At 40.4% G+C, this 20,735-nt stretch overlaps 1 protein-coding gene across 1 annotated transcript; it reads right to left on the reverse strand.

The window, feature by feature from the left end:
* Nucleotides 1–11: 11 nt before the first annotated feature.
* Nucleotides 12–20,233, reverse strand: LOC115422407 (monocarboxylate transporter 1-like). Its single transcript, XM_030138739.1, has 5 exons — nucleotides 20,076–20,233; nucleotides 10,043–10,360; nucleotides 4,271–4,414; nucleotides 3,336–4,142; nucleotides 12–2,549 (listed from the first exon to the last, which is right to left on the reverse strand). Exons 2-5 carry the CDS (start codon nucleotides 10,257–10,259, stop codon nucleotides 2,260–2,262), a joined length of 1,458 nt encoding a protein of 485 aa, XP_029994599.1. The 5' UTR covers nucleotides 10,260–10,360; nucleotides 20,076–20,233; the 3' UTR covers nucleotides 12–2,259.
* Between the last annotated feature and the right edge of the window lie 502 nt (nucleotides 20,234–20,735).

Consider the following 20,735-nt stretch of genomic DNA (forward strand, 5'->3'; position numbering starts at 1 on the left):
AAATATAAACCTGTTCGTTTTTATCAGAGGCAGCTACGTCAAACTTACAGTAATGACACGGACAGGTACATACTTCAGCTGGAACGAGAGGGAAATAATTCTCCCAATAGTACCTAAAGTGACTTCTGTTCCCACTGGCATATGCTGGGTTGTTAGGAGACCCCGATCTCTTTTCCAAAATTTACTTCAGAACATTTACAGAATTAATTTACTGGAAATTTTACTTCATTTTGGTCATGGTAACAACATTTAAAAAAAAAAGAGTAAATGTACAACCTTTTAAAACAGTTTTCAGAAAGTAACGTCACCTTAAACATATCTAAATTTGTTAATAAAAGGAACAGACATAGTTTGTGAAATCTGAAATATTTGGACATCACCAGGGATTTTCTGAAATGGTACAATAGTGTTTCATTGCAGGAAAAAATGTGCATTCATCAAATGTATTTTTCATTGAAATAAAATATTCTTCAAATCTTGACATCATTTAAAATGCTAAACTGGTAAGATTCAAGAAAGCCTTGTTAAAAACCTCCATTTATTTATTTATTTATTAGGAAAAGAATGAAAGCTTATTTAGGCTGAAGAAGAGCAGTGGGTGTTTTTATTTCCCTCTAGTCTGCTGCTGGTAAACAAGTTTCTACTGTGAACATCAGCAGTTCATGCTTCCTGCTGACCAATCAATGATCAACGGCTTCCTGTTTTTCAGAAAGGATCTGATTGAAACTTCAACATTGTCCATGTGATATGAAACATTCTGTACAGTTCATGATACTGCGATGACCGAACTTCAAAACACAAATGAAATGAAGCGCAGCTACAGTTTAAAACACACACAAATACAACTTCTCTCGTTCACACACTTCATCTAAAACCATCAAAAAAAGTCAGATTGTAATCATACAGTGAGCTAAAATAGAATTCTTCAAAACACACATTTGATATCACTGTAAACTACTGTGTTATTCACAATTAATTAAAAACACTAGATTTTGCTGTGATTCCTAAAACCCAAGATGACAAAAAAATAGGACTCTGTGCAATTTGGAGAAAAATCGTTTTGGGTTTTGCACCACAGCAGGGCATATTGAAGCACGAGTACCCAGTAAAGTCATCTTTCTGTTACAATCACTGCCTGTTATTCCCCACAAACCAGCATGTGGTGTCATTTAATACTGTGAGAGATCTCATCCTGCTGCTTACACAGCAGATAATCGGTGGGGCAGTGGAGTGGAACTGCTCAAGTGTTTTGTTGAAATGAGTCTCATCTTTATCAGTACAACAGTGTATGATGAGCTGTTCTGTTGGGCGGTGTGTGTGGAGAGGGTACACAGTGGACACACATTTATGTACAAGCACACGACCGGCAGCGCCCTTTAAACTGTAGCTAAGTTGCATTGTAACCTTGTTGCTTTAGGCCACAGAGCTGTGCTAGCCTGAGTTCTCCTTCATGTGGTTCACTTTCTTCTTTTTGATGTTTTCATTTTGTTCAGTTTTTGTTCATTATTTTACCACTTTAACTTTAAAAAAGGTAAGAAATACTACTGCTCCCAGCGTAAAAAGTAATTTTCCCCGTGTTGAGGTGATGTTCCCCATATTTTCTGTTTCAAAAACTGTCTAATTCTTTGTGTTCTTCAACATAAATGTTACGACCTGGAAGTGCAATTAATGCAACACTCTAAGTTAACATGTGAACACTGCAAATATAAATATATTGAATATGGATGTGTCCCTTTAACTTGTGTCCAGCCCTTAAGGAGTGAAACAATGTCAGTGTGTATGAAATAAGTGACAGTATATCTGAGTTTTCCTTTGTATAAATCAGATTTGGAGATCTGTGTGTGTGGGTATGAAAGGTTCTGAACCTAAATTGCAGCTCAAGACCCTGAGAATAAAGTCCTCATAACCGGATGATCATAGTACAGTCACTCTGTCTGTTGTGCGTCTACTATGTGGTGTTTATGTAAGCCGGTGTGTGCTCCTAGAGGACTCAAATTTACCAAAGGCACATCAAATACCAGAGGTCAAAACGTGGTGCACCGCTGCTCGACTAGCGTAACGTCACAGCAGCAGGTCTCAGGTTTTCACGATAAACTAACTGCGTCTATGGCTTCGGGGCTTGTGTGCGAGATACCAAATGTTATCTCTCTAGATGGCTTGTGGTTGTACCGAGTAACTGCAACATGTCAAGTGTGTGCATGTGTGTGTTTCTGTGAGGTGTGTGATGCGGTGTGGGTCCTTCGAGTCCGGTTTGACTTTTTATACTGTGTCCTCATCCATCCTTGCGACGTTTTCCAGTGTGACGGCTGGAGGTGCGTTTTTCTCGTCTGCTTCCTCATCTGATTTTGAAGGTGAGGGTGGTGCTAACATGGCTGTGCGTTCCTCCTTTGGCTCTTCTCTTTCTCTTCTCTCCTCCTCTTTTTTCTCTTGTGCCAGCAGGCGGTAGTTGATGCCCATTCCCACAAAGAGGAAGATGCTGGAGATGATTAGGATGATGCCACAGGTGATGTAAGTGTAGTCATAGTGATGGTAGTAGTTATAGAAAGTACCTGGAAGTGAACAAGAGAGAGAAAGAGAGGTCTGAGTACATATTTAGTAACCCAATGACCGTCTGCACCACCAGACTGACTTTACCCTTTAAATAAGTTCACTTTGGGTTCATTTAGAATCTGTCTGCTCCTGTGAGTACTCATGTTTCTAGCCTCAGCTGACATCTATTTAGCAGTGTTTCTGTATTCTCACATCTTAGTATTTAACAGTGATTAAAATATTGCTACTGCTAGAAATAGTAACAAAAACTACAAAATGATCCAAGTGTGGGAATTAAAGAAGAGGATTATTAGAAAAATACAATAAATAAATGATAACCTCCAGCCTAATAGTTAATGAAAACTAAAACTTGCAGTTAAAAAATTAACTTTATTAACTGCAATAAAAACATGAGAACAATGCAGCTTGAACCTAAATGAAAAAGATTGTCAGGTAAAAATCAATTTAATTTACCCCAAAATGTAAAGGATCATGGTACAAAAAAATAAAATCATTTGCCTGATGTGAGCTTAATTATATCTGTCATCATGCTTTCTTTCATCTAAGCTTTTTCAGTTTCTACAAATCAAGGTTTTTGTCTTAATACATGAAACAACAACTGCTTTAACACTACAACTTAATAAAAACTCAACAAAAACTGGTTCATTCCTCAAACTAAAACTACTTAAACACCCAGTAAACTAAATAAACCAGGACTAAAAAGAAAATACAAATAAATTCTGCTTAGTTTTTCAAGCTAAAGCCTCCCTCAACACTCTGACTCCAAGGCATGCTGGGTATCTTACTTGTAAGCGGTGGCCCCAGCAGCACCGGTGCACACTCCACTATGGTGACCAGTCCTACAGCGGAAGAGAACCTCTGAGCCCCCACCAGGTCCATAAGTGTCTCAAACAGCACTGCACTGAGCCAGCCAAAAGCAAAACCAAAGAAAATGGCATAAATCACAAATCCAAGGTAGTCCACGGACAGCGGTGCCAGCACATGACACACTCCGTTGTAGAGGACAGCAGCTGCGAAGAAGTACTGCACCCTGGGACGGACCCATTTGGTGTTGGCTACTAGACCCATGGAGGGCCGGGCAAACATGTCAACGAAAGCCAGAACTGACAGCAGGAAGGCGGCTTTTTCCTTACTGATCTCTTTGCTCTTGGCGTAGTTGGACAGAAAGACGAGGGGAGAGAAGAGGCCGAAGAACATGACCACGTTACCCATGAGGTACAGCAGAAAGCCACGGTGCTTAAACAAAGTCAAGTCGATGAAGGAGTTAATGGTCTGCAGCACCGTCTTCTTAGGCTGCTGCTCAATCATCTTGCCATCTCCGGTTTCAGTGTCGGCCTTAGGTGGCGGTGTTTTGGGTCCGATGGGACGCATGAGGGACCCGGCCACACAGCAGTTCAGAAGAAGTCCTCCGAGGATGAGGAAGCTGCCTCTCCAGCCGAACTCATCATAAAGCCAAGAGTTGAGAGGAGCCAGCGTGGACAAGAAGACAGGGCTGCCTGCCATGGCGATGCCGTTGGCGATGGGCCGGCGGTTGTAGAAGTATTTACCAATCATAGTGAGAGCTGGGTTCAAGTTGAACGCCAGTCCCAAACCTACAGAAGGAGGCAGAAAAGACCAGAACAAGCACAAAATTAATGAACGCAACAGCTGACAGCATGTTAAACCCAGAGTGGATGTATTTTCCAAGTCACATTAAAGCTGGAGATGACAAACTACTGACCTCCTACTACACCTATGAAGAAATAGAGCTGCTCCACAGTGTTGCAAAAGGAGGCTGCGACTAGTCCTGACCCTGACAGACAACCGCCGACAATGATGATCGGACGACTGCCAAACTTGTTCACGAGGATGCTGCTGATTGGACCTGGACACAATGAAAGGAAAACAATGTAAATGTACAAAACTGAGACCACAGCACTGTTGAATCTGTAAACAGTTATTTTATACATGTTTTAAAAAAAAAAATCATATTTACACTTCCATAGAACAAATATGCATTAGACAGTGAACATTCAGTTAATTATACACAGAATTTCAGCTTTAATATAACAGGGAAAATGCAAAGGAGCCCCATTCCAAAATCAGTTTCCTGTGATTAAGTCTCATTTCCACAGTATTTCTCACTTTCCTGTAGACAAAGACAACAAGTCACATTTTCCATGAAGAGTAATTTATCATTTATTTTCCTCTAAATGCAATAGGGACTGTTTGTAGTGAGTTTTAGTTAACATGCAACCAGGAAAATCTTCAAGAGGTATACTATATCACCTTTACGTAAGCCTTCAGGAGTAACTCTAGAGAGAAAATGACACGTCTATTTTAAAGCCCAGGGTCCAGAATATTAAATGTCCGTTATTGTGTGGAAGAGATTTGATGATTATTTTTGACACTTAATTATTTTGTATTTAAATAGCTAATAACATTTTAACTGATTGATTTTATTTTGTTAAATATCAGTTCTGTTCACTTTCAGAAAAATACAGTTTTTATTTAATTTATTAATAAAGTAAATATTTTATCACTGATAGATGAATGATAGAGTAGCAAAAGAAAGACCTGACAAATATTTACATGCAGGATTTTGAGGATAAACAAATGTGGTTTTGTTTACTTTGCTTAAATGTTATTATGGTGCCTCACATTTAGAAAAAAAATTAAATACAAAATTAACAACAAAAACAAAACAACTACTGAAGCTTAGACAACTTTATCTTCAATTGTATATGCACATTTTACATCATATGCATGAAATCATACTGACAGACACACTGGTCTATTTCACCATCCTGCTGTTGAACATTGACTCATCATTTCAACTCCTCACCAAAAGGTGGTGCTATGACGATATAAATTTAAAGGGGACAATAAGTGATTGTGTAACAGCGCTCAGATGAAATATGGACGGAGAAGGAGGAAGGAATGAGGGGAGAGAAGTGTGAATGGAGGAATGAAAACGGAGACGGAAGAAGGAATCCAAGCAGTGCACGGTAAAACGTGGTACATGTCAGGGAGTGGTTTGATTGGAAAATTATGTACAGCGTGAGAAATGAGATGGAGGAAGGAAAAAAAAAAAAAAAAAAAAGAGAAGTGTCCACGTGTCTCAGCCTCCGTGCCAAGTTCACAATGAATGGGCCTTCACATGGATCCAGGGTGACACTGGCTCTGCTGGAATACAAAGTAAAAGCCTGCAGAACCTACAACTCAGTGTGCAACTATTCTGCATGAAAGAACAGAAACGGATTCATGGAGAAGGCAGAAATTAGATAAAGGAGAGCCTGAATACAAATAATTTGCATGTTTTGACCTGTTACATAAAGTGACCTGAAGGAAGAAGAGGCGAAGAAAAAGCAGAGATAACTGAACATGAATGATTGTGTGGGTTAAACATCTTCTTTGGTAACAATGCACCAGGGATCTGTGTCCTCACAACCTGCCCGGGCCCCTCATACTGACCCTCCAGAGCGGCTTTACCCTTGAAACTTGGCAGCAGACCATAGAGGCCTGGGGGGCGCTCTGGAACCATGAACATTCACTCACGCACACACTAAATTCCTCCTGGACACCTTGTTTCTGTGTTGTGTCTGTGAACGCCTGGCTTGAAGCCCGTTTTGGTGGGTTTCCACGTTGGAGTCAATCAGGACCTGCTTAGGAGGCTTTGTGTAAGGTACGTTTTGTGTATGTGTAGACTTTGTGGTATTTCGTGTGGCAGCTCTGCAGAGAACAAATGTGAATCTGTACAAGGACAGGAATGAGTGCGTCCAACCAACCAACACTCATGCACATATAAACAAATTAGCAGTGACAGTCTTTGTTGCTCTCTGGCAAACACAAAGAGGGCAGTGAGAAGTGTCCTCGGAGATATTATATAAACGATTTGTTCCATGCCTGCCTCTATTACTTTGCTCTCTCTCTCGTAAAAGAATGAACACAGAGTGGAAAAAAGACAAAGCTATGATACTGCATCAAAGATCAGCACAAGAGAGAAAACACATGTCTAAACTGAACCAGCTTAGTAGGTACTCCAACACTTTCCCCCTCTGTATGCTTCTGAAGAAGGGTAGCAGCTGGTGATGAGTCAGTTGAACCAGAAAAACTGAACATATGGGAGATGTCATGTGGTACTCGCACCTCTGAAACAGCTGATTGGATTTGCCCCAATGGTTATTAGGAATCCATTACATTTCTCCAACAGTAATGTACGCTTCTATCTTTGCTGTCTACAGAGTCCGGCTTTAACAATAGCGTTATGTAACAGTGTTTCATATTTCTTTCTCAGTAATGAATCCAAGCTCAACTACTCAGCAACTTCATATCGAATTATATCAATATGCATGAATGTTTTAAGCCCAGGTGATTGTTACATTTACAAAGGGTGATGTGACGTCATGTGACTCACATCACATGAACGTCTGTCTTTCTTCAGCTTGAGCCTTTTGTCTTTATAATACACAAACAGGAAAAGAAAGATCCTTTGGCTCAACGTGATTTTTTTTTACTTTAACAGCCAATTATTAGGCTCTCAACACAGTCTTGCATTATGTTATACTAAAGACACAAACTGCAAATGTAGAGTAAATGTCAATTCCAAATATGACTTATCTGTCTTCCTGACTACTAATCAGTATCCTACAGCTCCATATCCTGCTTTGTGTTACCATAAATAAAAGCTAAATTTATCAAGTAAAAAATTATCATCCATGAATAATACAAGCTGCATTTTGAAAAGATTAAGATAACCATAACTTTTTTTTCTGATACAACAGCAGATAGATCATATTGGACTTATTGAGCTAAAGCGGGAGTCTTTTGTTTATTTCCCAAACTAATATAGAGGGCCAAATTGGAGAGGGTCCCTCTGGGAAAGATGCACCACTTGAAAACAGGGTAGGGTCAGTGTGCTAAAAAAATACTCAAAAATGGTGCACATTCTTCTGGCTGCATCAGATGTTGTGATAAATATAGTAATTAGAGGGAGTATGCTTGGCCAGACACTGCAATGTTTATACTACATTTAATATTCTGTTTAAATGGATCTTGAAAGTACCTTCTTTAGGCGTAAGCTGTTTTCCTTTGTCAAAATACTCACAGGGACAGTTTCAAATGAGTAACTCTTTCTACTTCCTGTGCTTGATGAAGTTTTATGTCTGTGAAGAACATCCTGTGTACACTTCAACTGGTTCCTGCTATTTGTCATTTATCCGTAACGTCATCTGACCACAGTGAATCACCATGTGAGGTTCATTTACATGGAAATCAGTATGTGTACGTGCCCTGCCCCATGTGTATCAAGTGATTACTGTACTGTAGTTTGTGTTATTTTAAACCAGAGTTTGCCAACGAACCCTTCAACTTCATTCATACTACAATCAGGCAGTGACATCATCATACCTTATGAAAGAGGTGTGAAAAAAAAGGGAAAATAAAGGAAATTCACAGATGAAAAAAAAGAAACTTCATAAACATCTGGCTCCTGTTATGCAATTTCACTGTTTCAGTTCTTTTTTTCTCTCAGTGGGTCTTCTTCCTAAAAGTCTATCCTCCTAAAAAAGGACTACAGACTGGCGTGCAGAGAGACATGGCAACAGAAACCCAGAAGATGAGGCTGTCCATGTGAAAAGGATGAAGGGAGGGATGGGAAACATTTTGCTTTGTGTCCCTGGACAAAACGAGCGAAAGGTGATCTGAAACCAAATCTTATCTGAAACTGGATTAGACTTCTTGCTTGAATCCTTTCTTAATGAAATGGAAAGAAAGCGGTTACAGCAGAGTGAGAAACACACGTAGGAGAAAGGCTGGTTTTAACTTGTAAAAAATTAGGTCACAGCTGAGTTTTTTTGTCATGGCAACAGTAAACGCCACTTCTCTACGCTTAAGATCCTAAGTAGTGAAAAGTCCTTTGTATGTGTTCTAATGGAAGTTACTAATTATCCAACCTTAGATCAAGCATGAAGTTAGATGTATGTTCATAATGCAAAACATTATCAGTTTAAATGGGAGAGGGGTTATGAGGTCTAACAGTCATGGACAGTAGGTTTATAGATGATACAGAAGATTGGCTTTTTTAGTCCCCTAGACAGGATTATGTCTGACTACTAAAACATTAGCTGCTGTGATTAAACATATTGCATGATATGATAAAAAAATGTACACAGCCTAAAAAACACCACCACCTGGATTTAACTGAGCAAGTAGGTCAAATAGTTAATAGGTTTCAGTTACAACAAGGTCTTTAACCCTAACTGATGCAGATGATTTGCTAGGTAGCATAAAGATAGGACTGGATGTATTAAGAGTGAGAGGAGAGGTGAATGAACTGATAACCAGTCATGACTAGTCCCTACAGTACAAACCTGTGGGGGCAGTTATGATCTGGGCGTGTTTCAGTTGGTCAGGTCTAGGATCAGCAACATTATATCTGAAAAATTATGCAAATAAATGTTGTGACATTGCATATACTTACCAAAATGACACCATGGCGAATGTGAGCTGTAATGAAAGCTTAAGTCGGTCTAAGGAAATATTGGGAGATTTTTTTCGAGGCTGTGTATCATATAAAAATACTAAATCATATTTAGGTATGTCAAACTGTGTACAAAGCCAGGCATGGTAAGTCACATTAGACCAGCCATGAATTTTATTTGTACCTTTTTTGACAAAATATTGTCCCCTGGATATTAAGAACGGATGTGTTTGCACAAGCAGCTCCTGAAAGATGCACATATTGTCTCCTGCTCACCAGTAGGTGTTATTAAAGCTGTGAGAAAGCACTGACTAAATGAGGGAGAATAAGGAAGGCAACTGGGGAGAGAGAAAAATCAGCGCAGGGGAAAAAAAGGTTTGTGATTATTTTGTTTGGCTTCAGTGAAGGGTGAAAGAGCAAGAGGTAAAGCCTCATAAGAAGCATGAAGTCTAACAAAAACCCGCCTACAGCAACGATTTTTCATTCATATGTAAAAACACCAACAACCACTTGATAAAGTTACACTTCACAGTTTAACACTAAATTGAGCATTAAATTCATTTTAATTTTGTATGAAATTAAGTATAATACACAACTGTACAAGCTCAGTGAGTTTGATAAGTTTCTGGTGTCAGAATACCACAGAGAAGCACATTCTTGTGAGTAAAATGACACATTTTCCATCTGACATTTATCTTTAGTTGTGTGTTCCTCTACATCAATTTGATGAGGTATTATGGGAGGCAAAAATCTGAAAATGTCCATTATGAGAAGTACGTTTAAATTGCTGTGGATGTGGTTATGATGTGCATCTGTGGCTGGATGTGAAGAAAAACATTTCTGGGGATTTTGGACCGACTCAAAAAACAGCTGTTCAGTCACTGACTTTGTTACAACAGAGGGGAAAATGGCCTCTTATTTTTGGTCTGACTTGTTGTCACTGCGCCAAAATTCTTCCAACATGATTCAGTGTTGTAATAACGCAAAGGGTGTGTGTACCGATTACAAAGAATATACACATATACCACTCACCTCCGCCGTACATGACTGCCAGCATGATGGAGGAGATCCAGGACACCTGGCTGGGTGTAGCATCGAAGATGGCCTCGATCTCCTTGAAGAAGACTGTGATGGACTTGGGGAAGGCGTAGGAGAAGCCGATAGAGATGAAGGCCCCTGCAACCACGGCCCAGCCCCAGCCCCCTTCAGGAGGGGTGTACCCCACAGGGCCGCCCACCGCTGGTGGCATGTCTGCTGATGAAGAGGAGCAAGGAGGAGGAAGTCAAACGCACACTGCTGGTGGACCGCTGGGCTTCAGAGGACGATGGAGGTCTGGAGTCAAAACAGATCCTACAAAGAGCAGAGACAGAGGTTGTAAATATAAGTGAAGACAGACAGATGGTACAAGAAGGTACATAACACATACTTCATACTTTTCTGCAGCTTCCCATTTTGTCCAATTTGGTGTTGAAATAAATACACAATAAAAGATGGACGAGTTTGGAGATGGGAGGACAGGTGTATGAAAGAGGAATGAAGGAGGCAGATTTACGGTGTTTTTGATCCTTTTTTTACAACATTAGGAGACAGAACATCTGTGCCAGGCTTCACGCCAACATACCAGCAGCAGAAAAGCCCGTCTGGCTGCTTACCTTACAACATTTAGTAAGAACTTTGTGACACTGGAACTAGGAAGCAAAAGCTGACATCTAAACTTGAATTTCAATAAAAGACCACAAAAAAAAAAAATCACTGCTACATTGAAGAATGACCTTGAACTAACTGCATGAGTCATTACATAAACGTCAGTGTGCAAACAGCATGTAAAAATAACAAATACCAATGAGGTCTACAACCTGATCAGGTGACTGAGCCTCAGGGGAAGCACTGGCACTTCAACATCATCTCACAGTAAAAGGCCACATGGCAATCTGACTGAACATTTACCACATGTATCAACCACATGTAGGATTTGGTTAAAAATTTGAGCTGCCAAAAACAGCAAGAAATCCCAGAGCATCATCAATGAATGTTTCCATCTGAATGTCCTCTTTTCGATTTAGGCCTCACAGAAGAGAAGAGGAGCTATTTATGGTCTGCTCTGATATCAACCCTGCCACTGTTTGGACCATTTGCCTTAAATGGACTCCAAATACAAAACAAGTCACTTCACACTGAATCTGTGCAGTGATCATGTATTTTACACAAGACTGAATAATACTATGGAAGAAAAATCAAAGACAGAATCCTCATTTTTTTAATCTGTTGGGAACACATTATTTCAATTAGAAGACTGCATAATGTAGGCCGAGTCAGTAAGATACACAGGTCAGATCTAATGAACAACCAGACGCCTTGCTCCCCTACAAGGCATTTAGACTGCATCATGCTGTAAACAAGCACACTGCACTAATCATTACTCTGTCAGCTGTTGCAGTGACTGGTTAACTCTGCTCAGTGGCTGCAGGACATAAGACTTGACTGCTGATAGCCATTACATTATTTTAAATGGGTCAGTATGCACTTAACACATCAGCATGACTATGCACTGGAAGTGTCAGGACACTCAGAGAAGAACAGGGCTGGATGATGAAAGAACAATGATAATTATCACAGTATGATTTTCCCTAAATATTGACAACAAATATCTGACCAATGCTCATTTGTTTTAACAGCACATGATAGATCGATCTGCAGCATCCACAGGCATATCCCCTGTGAGTACAGGGCAGCTATACCTACTAGGAGTGTGACAAAATATTGATAAGGCAAACTATCGCAATATTTAATCTTACGATGGATTATCAATGCGCTCTCGCCATGTAGCATTTTTTAAAAAAAAATATTATTAAAATATACCCACTATAAACTTCTGTCACTTTCACTTCCCCCTTAGTGAGTCGAGTTACTGTTTTACATATCATCCAGGGGGCGCTCTTCCTATGAGTGGCTGAAAATTGGGCCCAAGTCACAGAAGAAGAAAAAACAAACAATGGTGATAATATGGTGGACTGGAGCTGTTATGTTAAAGTGAAAGATGCACCGGCATCATTTAAATCCAAAGTGTGGACTGACTTTGGCTTTTATATTGTGGCTGGGACAAAGCTGGAAAAGGACTTTGCAGTATGTAAGAAGTAAGAACTGTCTCACAAAAGTACGATACACGGGCAGCACAACAAACATGCACATTTGAGTGACATGAGATGTCATGTTTTCTGAATGAGTTTAAAATGAGACTGATCTCATGAAACGGCATTGTATGTCACACTGGGGTGCAAACATGACAAATGAATGGGGTCCAGCATTCCCGGGAGGCCCATAGAGTAGTGGACGAGGCTCAGTCGATATAGGTTAGAAGTTGTGAAAATTTTGTGTAAGCTCCGACATACAACAGAGGCACAGTAGCCGGGGATCGGACATTCAAAATATGTTAAGGTTCACTTTCGGTTTACACCAGTTACGGTAGTTACGGAACACACCCCTACGTATACACCCCTATAAACACACGGATATATCGTAGATTATTAAGAGCAGCCTATCAATAATAGCAGTATCGCCATATTGAGACATTACAGTTATCGTGAGCCATGTATCACGTACTGTATCATATCATGAGGTACCCAGAGATTCCCAGCCCTAATACCTAGTGTGATATATCTAGTTGGTTTAAGCTACAAAGGAAAAGGCCCGAACGGTGTGCTATTTACATGCTGACTAGCTTATTCCACCCTCAGATTCGTAGAAGTGTTTGTCAAGTACCAAGAGTAAAAAAATGTTTAAAACCACAATTAACTATCTGGTTTCTTTATCTTTTACTCCAACACAAATCAGCCATTAATCTTTAAAGTAAAAGTTGATTGACCTTTATCATACTAACTATCAAGACCTTCATCATACTAATTATAAAGACATAGTTTTGTCATCATAGTAACATATTTCCCAGGTATACGGTGTAGTGAGAGCTTCAGCTAACCCTGTTTTTGCCCTGATGTAACATTAACTAAATACTGCATATGTCATGGTGACTAAACTCAGTGACGTACATCCTGTGTTTAAACAGCTTTACAATGCCTCCATTTTTAATGTTTCATGTCATGCACAGTAATGGTGACACTACTTTTTCACTTCAGTCAAGGCAGTTTCAGATCATGCTTATACAAGTCACAAACCTTCATTATTTACACTCAATTTAACAGCTTTAGACTTGTGGCTTGTATTAGCTTCTGTGAATTAACCCTCCAACTCTGTGTACAGTTCTGTTGGTTTTATGTTATGTTTTGGTTCTTTGCGCAGTAGATTACAGCAAAGATTTGACTGGACGCCAGCACCCAACAGCTGCGCCAAGACAAATATTAATGCTTTTCACACAAAACTAGTGAACTGAGCAGCAGGATACATGGTGGATCCAGCTGAAGGAGATTCTGGGGGTGAAAACTGACATATCCTTATGCATCTCGTGTCCTTCTGGAGTTGGATGGAAGTTTAATTGGGAGCCTCACTTGTGAAATATATGGTCTCTGCTGTCTGGTACAGTTCTATGCAGGCACAGGTCTGCTGTAGAAGAAAACACACTGTCATTTATACTGGTTCTACTCTGCTCCCATATGCACCCACCTTCTGTACGTTATACTGTTAACTCAATAGTTTTCACTGAAACCGTGTGGGTGTTCATTGTCAGGTTGCTTTAGGGGGGGGAATTTTTCTATCCTGGGTGACATTAATATACTCACTAAATCTGATTTGAGCACAGGCTGCATTTCCTGGAAAACCAAGCTCAGACTAACACAGCACTGTTTCACCTGTATAAAAATAATGTGGCCTTATGACATGTACTATAAAGTTACACACGGAGCAATATCTATGACTCACAAGTAAATATAGCACACAAAGACCAGCTGTTTAAGTGTATCTATAGTTTCCATAGCTCCCATCCTAAAGGGCACATGCAACATTCGCAGCTCCTTTTTCATTTGATGGTGTGAATCATAAACTGCAGTGGGCAGTGCACTGGTATTATTAGCAAATGACAGCAAAAAAACAGTGTTTGTTCTTTCCCTCCAACATGAGATAAGTTTTACCAACACAAAACTAAATTCCTGAAATGTCTATGTGTATTTAATGCCTTTTCTCACAAACTCAGGTTTTCTCAAGTGGAATTAGCCTATTGTTATGGCTGCTCAATTACTTTGTGTTCTATTATCAGACTCCAACATATCTGACTGCGGTCAACAAACACAGATGTGTGTTGGTTCTAAGGGCTAAAACACAACACACAGATGATGTAGGAAACCCAAGAGTCAGCAGACAGATACATGCAAAAGCGTGTTTCACTTCCTCCATCTCAGTTTTCTTATGGCGTCAGATACTGCGCATGCACATTAGTAGCTATAAACCGAGCAACAAAACTGCCATCTGTGGATTCACCTTGACACGAACTCTGAGAGACAAACCATATTTTATTTTGAAACGTCCCGTACTCTGTGTGCACCTGATCTTGACAACTCACACATTTTAAGCCACAACACCTCCTCGGAAACAAAAACTCTGAGTGAGAGGTGTGTGCCTGAGTACTTACTTGGCAGGAAACATTACTTTTCGTTGTCAGAAAGCCAGCAGATGTCGAATTACCAAACTTCCAACAATCACTCAACACGCAACCCAGTCCAGACCAGAGCAGTTGATTTCATAGATACAGAAATGACACATGATAACTTGGCCTGGTAGTTGAGTGGCAACGTCCCCAGTTTAGTTCCTGGGTGGGTGACCTTTGTTGAAAGTTCTTTCCATCTGTTTCTCCCCCTCCTGTCTGCCCTTTGATGTCCACCATCAAATAAAAGCACATCCAACAACGTGACAAAAAGCAAAAAAAGAAACTAAACACAGAATTTGTTTTAAAATGCATATAATGAATGTAAATGTGCATAAGCCCTCCTCGAAAACTGGACAAGGAACTAATCCCCCTGGAAACTCTAGAGAAATGCAATTAAATCCAACTGCTATAAATGTCACAGTGGCATAAACGCTAAAGCCAAGGCTATAATTTATCAGGACCTTTCAAGTTAGACTAAACTTCTTGTAGTAACAGGTCATCCAAGGGCCAGTGAATAAGCCTTGAGGTCCCCTCTCATGTTACCCACAAAGTCATCTGGCAAGTTGACCTTCCTTTAATGACCTCACCAAGACTGAGCTATGCAAACAATCACATGCTTGTATAAAGACAAGTATATTCTCTCAATTATTAACCAAAACCATAGAACTGAATCTAATCTGTCGCAGCAAAAATAACTAAAAGTATGATGAAAAAAGCTCCAGATCAAAAAGGTACAACCAGAAAACAACAAAAGTAGAAGGGGGGACTGTGATAACATGCATCTCCATCCACTGTCTTGTCATTCCAATGCAGGATCTGTCCCTTTCTCTGGATCTGTTCCAGAATTTAATGGGTTTGTCCTTGGGCAATGCCTGCAGCTGGACACTATATTGAATTAGATAATCAAGTTTTTGCTTCTCAGCTGATGCAAAAAATGAGAAAAGATCAAGGTCTAGTCACTACCTACCAAAAGTTATTTAACTTTTAATTTTAATATTGATTTTTATCACATAGCTCTACCTACACCCTACCCTACCATTAACTTTCATGAAAATCAGAGAGACAATTCCTTGTGTAATCTTAACAAAAACATATCCTCACTCGCAAAGGGTATATGTCCAAACTACAGCAGCAGGATGCTAAGCACTGAGTCCTGACATCCATCGCAACCTGGCCTTCCTGTACTTGGGAGGAATGTGATGACTACAGGGGTAATGATGCCGCCTGACTTTCCTTTACTTCCAAAAGAAACAGCTCCCAATCCCTAAGAGTTACAGCACTTCTATGGAAGATATTAAGTCTACATGGTTATTATTAAATTTAAAAAATGTAATTTCCATGTTCCCTTCTGTTTATGATGGCTCAAACTGATGTGATTACTGAAGATAAAGTGCAGAGAAAAAACACTTTTACTGCTGGTCTAAGTGACCTGATTATACTTCTTCCTGTGACCTCTTTGCATGTTAGCTATATTAAGAAACTCACACATATACAAGTCTCTATTTCACTTTCAGGTTTTTTTTATAAGCCCTCTTTGCATTTATATCTACCGACACCATAAACCATGCCCTATAACAGATCAGAAAGATGTCAGCCGACATTACATCATAATTGGAGTTGTCGTGTTACTAGAAAAGATGGGAGTGTTGTTTGGAATCTGTTGCCAAAACCTGCACTTTGAATGAATCTCACACTCTGTAGTATGTGAAATACATCAATGCTGAAAGCCATGAAATCATTTATTATTAATTCCCACTTATAAATCCATTCTGTTAATTTGTTCAACACGTATCTAGACCTGGAGTTTCCTGGGAACATGGGAGAATGAGGGTCACATTGTGTGGATGTACCCACCCTTTCAGTTACTCTAAGTGCAGGAACAGGGGGGTAAAAAGGGCAGGGAGCCTGAGCAACATGAGGAAAACCCAATAAAAGGAAGTTAAAAAGGGAACTTTGGCCTCTTCAAATTGACTAACAAAGTGAGAACTACTTTGCTCACTGCCCTAATTTTAATTTCTGATCTTAAGAAGTGCCAAAGACGAATGCATAACATATTACTGAGCCATGTTAAAATGGAACAGAGACAGAGGGGGAATGTGATACACAGATTGGTCTTAATCAAGATCAAACTTCAACAGTGGGAATGGCCTAATGTTGCCATGTCCCCTGAGGTCCCACTGTTGAGTACTGGAGCTTAGTTAGGTGTCTGTTTTTGTGTGGGGATGCCAGTAAAGCAGGGCAACTCCTGAAGGACTTTCTCAATGAGGCCATTCATTCAGGACTAACAAATGCTCCCTTTACCACACAGACTTCAGCTACTGGAGTTACCTGACATCCCTTTAAGAACAAATAATAGTTTCAACATCTGAGGCTTTGCAAAATGTCACAACAAATATCTATGCATTCATGGTTCTGTAAGTTACAGTTTATGAAACAGCTGACAGATCATTAGGGGTAGTATTCTTTCAGTATCTGTCTGGCTTAGTAGCTCAGGTTCTATACGGGTTACAACCTCCAACTTATTACATGTGCCCTTTTAAAATCATATTACAGGCCATATATCTTCTCTCCTCAACTAAATGAGCATGTAATACAAACCAACTTAGCACTAATGACCACTTAAAAGTCACAGGACAAAACAATGTTTAAACTTTACTCTGCAAGCATCTCAGACATGTGCACATACGTAGTCATTGGCTCAAACATGGGCAGCTGTGCATGTCCTGCCCTGTATTCACACACAGCCACGCAGGAAACCCACTGAGGGGCACAGGGAGCACAGCTTTAACATGTCTGAATACTTCACAAGGCAAAATTCACCAACCACAAGCTCGTGCATGCAAGTTAATCCAAAATCAAGTCTGTCGAGTCAAATTTCCCAACGGAAATGTGACTTCAATAAAGATCACTTGTACTCAGGCTCTAACCTCTAGACTGAGCTTGGCTGTAGACCTCCCCTCACACTAATTCACTTTATTTCCCAGGTTCTGGAAACAGAGTAAACTAGAAGCACTCGGAGAGCGCAGACCTCCGCCAAGGCTGATCAGTGGCGCCCCCCGTGGGCCCCCCCACCCCCGATCACCACCAAAATTTAATCATTTCTTCCTTATCCCATTTCCAACAAACCCTGAAAATTTCATCCAAATCTGTCCGTAACTTTTTGAGTTATGTTGCACACTAACGGACAGACAAACAAAGACAAACAAACCCTGGCAAAAACATAACCTCCTTGGCGGAGGTAACCAGGAACCTCCTCATTCCAGTCTGAATACAGATGCAAATGCGCTCCATTTGCTTTTTTCGATTAGTTTCTATCAGTGAAATGGTGATAAGTGGCAAGCCAAATAATGAGTAACAACTTCAGGCATAAATTTGTCTCATATCTTGCTTCTCCTCTAATCATTACCATGCTTATGTACACTCATACATGCAGCCCGACAGTACATCACTGACAAGTCTCCACTCATTTGCTGTACCTATATTTTAACCTCAGGCTCAACTGACATTCTTCGAGTTATTAGCTACCATATATATACATATATATATATATATATATATATATATTCGATAAAAATCAGGTTTTCTGACTCAAAAATGAAAATGAGCTTTGCAAGATACTTTTCACACCTGCCCACATTTACCCTCTGGACACTGCTGAGGAAAGCACTCAATTTCCTGTCCAAAGTTCACTGAAATGGTATTTCTAATGGTATATGCTCAGTTTATAGAAACACAGAGGGTCTGAGAAAGCAGGTCAACAAAGAGAACCAGCAATGACACCATTATGCAGCGGGCCAAAAGAGATCAGACATTAGGCATATTCAAATGCAATCAGGAGAATAAAGCGGATTTGCATTCAGACATGAGGGTCTGACCATTTGTTTACGATGACAAAAGCTGAGAGGTGTTGAAACAGGAGGGGGTAGGAAGCACTTCAGACAGCGCTTGATTGACTATAAATAAATGAATACATTAAAGATTGCACATTTGCAGCTTGCAACATATAAAAAAAGTTGCAAAATGATGTACTTTTTGTGGTTACAACCACACCTTCAATATAATTATGCCAATAAAAAAAACAACAGGATAGGCGGCACCAGTACATGTCCAGGTCAACTCATGTCATGCAAAGCTTGTGGTTTTTATGTGGAAGTGATGCAAGAATACTTCACCATTGTAAACATGCAAATAAATTATGCACACACTAGCTGGATGCATTTTCCAACGGCTCTACCATATACTAACTGATGTTTTACTGTCACTCTCAGTAACTCAGAGGGGTCAGAGTTCAGTAAACAACACCCTGGAGCAGGCGTCAGCGTGCATGATCACAGACCGCGCACATCTTTCTACTACGTGCAAGTCACCCTGGCACCATGAATAGAAAATGACATGGTAGATCTCACCTTCTGCAACCACAGTTACAAAACAGCCTTTGGTCACTTTCTTTTTGCGGTTTCTTCTGATTATTACAATTGAAACAATCACATGTTTAGGGTAAAACTGTACACACTTACCACAAAACCTTGCACCGAATCAGCAAACACTGTCACTTGCAAAAGGACACACATCTTGAAAACTTTGTCATACAGTGTTTTTCAATCAGTACGACCACACAGATGGTGTAAATATAAGCTGCAAATTTATTTTTTTTCTGTCTAATATTAAAAATGATTCTATAAAGTTCACAGCATTAAATGAAAAACATCAAAATGACCACAGGACTTCATCCTATACTGTACTCCTGTACAGAGTCTTGGAAAAAAAGTGCATAATAAAATGACAGACTGAGTGTAAAGCAGAGTAACTGTACTCAGTGTAACCCACTCAGTACACGCATCTGCTACACGTGTTAAAACTGGAATAGATAACGTGTAGCTCCTGCTGTTTGGAGACAATATGACTAAGTGGACAGGGTGGGCAGTGCGTGGGGTCGCCCTGTGATCTTGCTGCAGAGGGCTGAGCCCATGCCTGCTCTGGACAGGGTAGATAACACATTAAATACATTTCTGGCCCAAGTGGAAATCACAGCAGCGGTCCACGATCAGCTACTCTGGGTCAAAAAACCTGCGGTTTTTGGCTCGGTGCCGACCCCACCAGAGTAACAGACCCACAGTGGGTCGTCAGTGAACACCGCCGCCGGCTCAGATGCGCGAGGGGCAGCCTCGCCGACCTCACACGTGGATATAAAAATAGCGGACGCTCCACGCCGCTTGAATGAACCAACGGCAGAGAACTACCGTGTCGCGCGGGTTGTGTTATCACGCGCGTCCCGTGGTGTGAGTGTAACAGTACCGACTGCGGAAGCCTAGGATAAACATTCGCCCACTCGAGAAAATAGCTATATTATTTCACACAAACTCAGCTTCTCTTAGAAATTCAGCTGTGAATAAAAACAAAGCGGGGGGGGGCTCTTTGTGTGGGGCGGACACGCCACACTGGGACGGTTAAAGCTCCACGCGCAGCTTTACTCACCGCGGTGTGCCGTGGAGTGGGTCCTGTCCGGTGGAGGGTCGGTTCTGCGTCTGCCAGTTGGAGCGGGTGTCCTTGTATTTGACAATGGTAGACGTAGAGCCTGGATATCAGGGTACCAGACAACTTCTGGGATGGTGATGATGACACGGTTGGTGCCGCGCATGCGCAATGACGCTCCGAGCGCAGGCGAAGGAATCTGATGCAAAGCGCACGTGCCTTAGGTCAGGGACAGCGATAGTGGGTGTGAAATGACGACATTAAAGTTGGATGTAGTTCACCTGAGTGGATCAGCAAATAATGAGGGAACAGGGGCACCGCCGGAATATGTTATGTTATGTTATGTTATGTTATGTTATGTTATGTTATTCAGTCGTTCATATATTTTTCTAGATCTTAATTTGCCACTCATACTGCTATGTATGTAACAAATTTACACTGGAAACTAATTTCAGCACATTGCACACATTTCTACCTATATCCATATTTTTGTACTTTGTCATATTTATATTTACTTACTCTGTCCATAGTGTAAATTTACTACCCTTAGTTCCCTTATATTTAAATTTGTATATTGTTCTCTGTTTTTAATATAGGGCACTTTGTAAACAAAATTATGTTGCACTGTACTACTTGTGTTTTGTAATGACCATACACCCTATT

This window comes from Sphaeramia orbicularis, chromosome 7 (genome assembly GCF_902148855.1).
Source record: "Sphaeramia orbicularis chromosome 7, fSphaOr1.1, whole genome shotgun sequence".
Taxonomy (NCBI): domain Eukaryota; kingdom Metazoa; phylum Chordata; class Actinopteri; order Kurtiformes; family Apogonidae; genus Sphaeramia; species Sphaeramia orbicularis.

What these genes read in the sequence shown, in the direction of transcription:
- LOC115422407 (XM_030138739.1), bottom strand. Translation starts at nt 10,259, where the DNA reads ATGCCACCAGCGGTGGGCGGCCCTGTGGGGTACACCCCTCCTGAAGGG. An exon ending in GGCAGTCATGTACGGCGGAG is followed by an intron (nt 4,415 to 10,042) that starts GTGAGTGGTATA and finishes CATTGTGTCCAG; the next exon opens with GTCCAATCAGCAGCATCCTC. An exon ending in CTTCATAGGTGTAGTAGGAG is followed by an intron (nt 4,143 to 4,270) that starts GTCAGTAGTTTG and finishes CTCCTTCTGTAG; the next exon opens with GTTTGGGACTGGCGTTCAAC.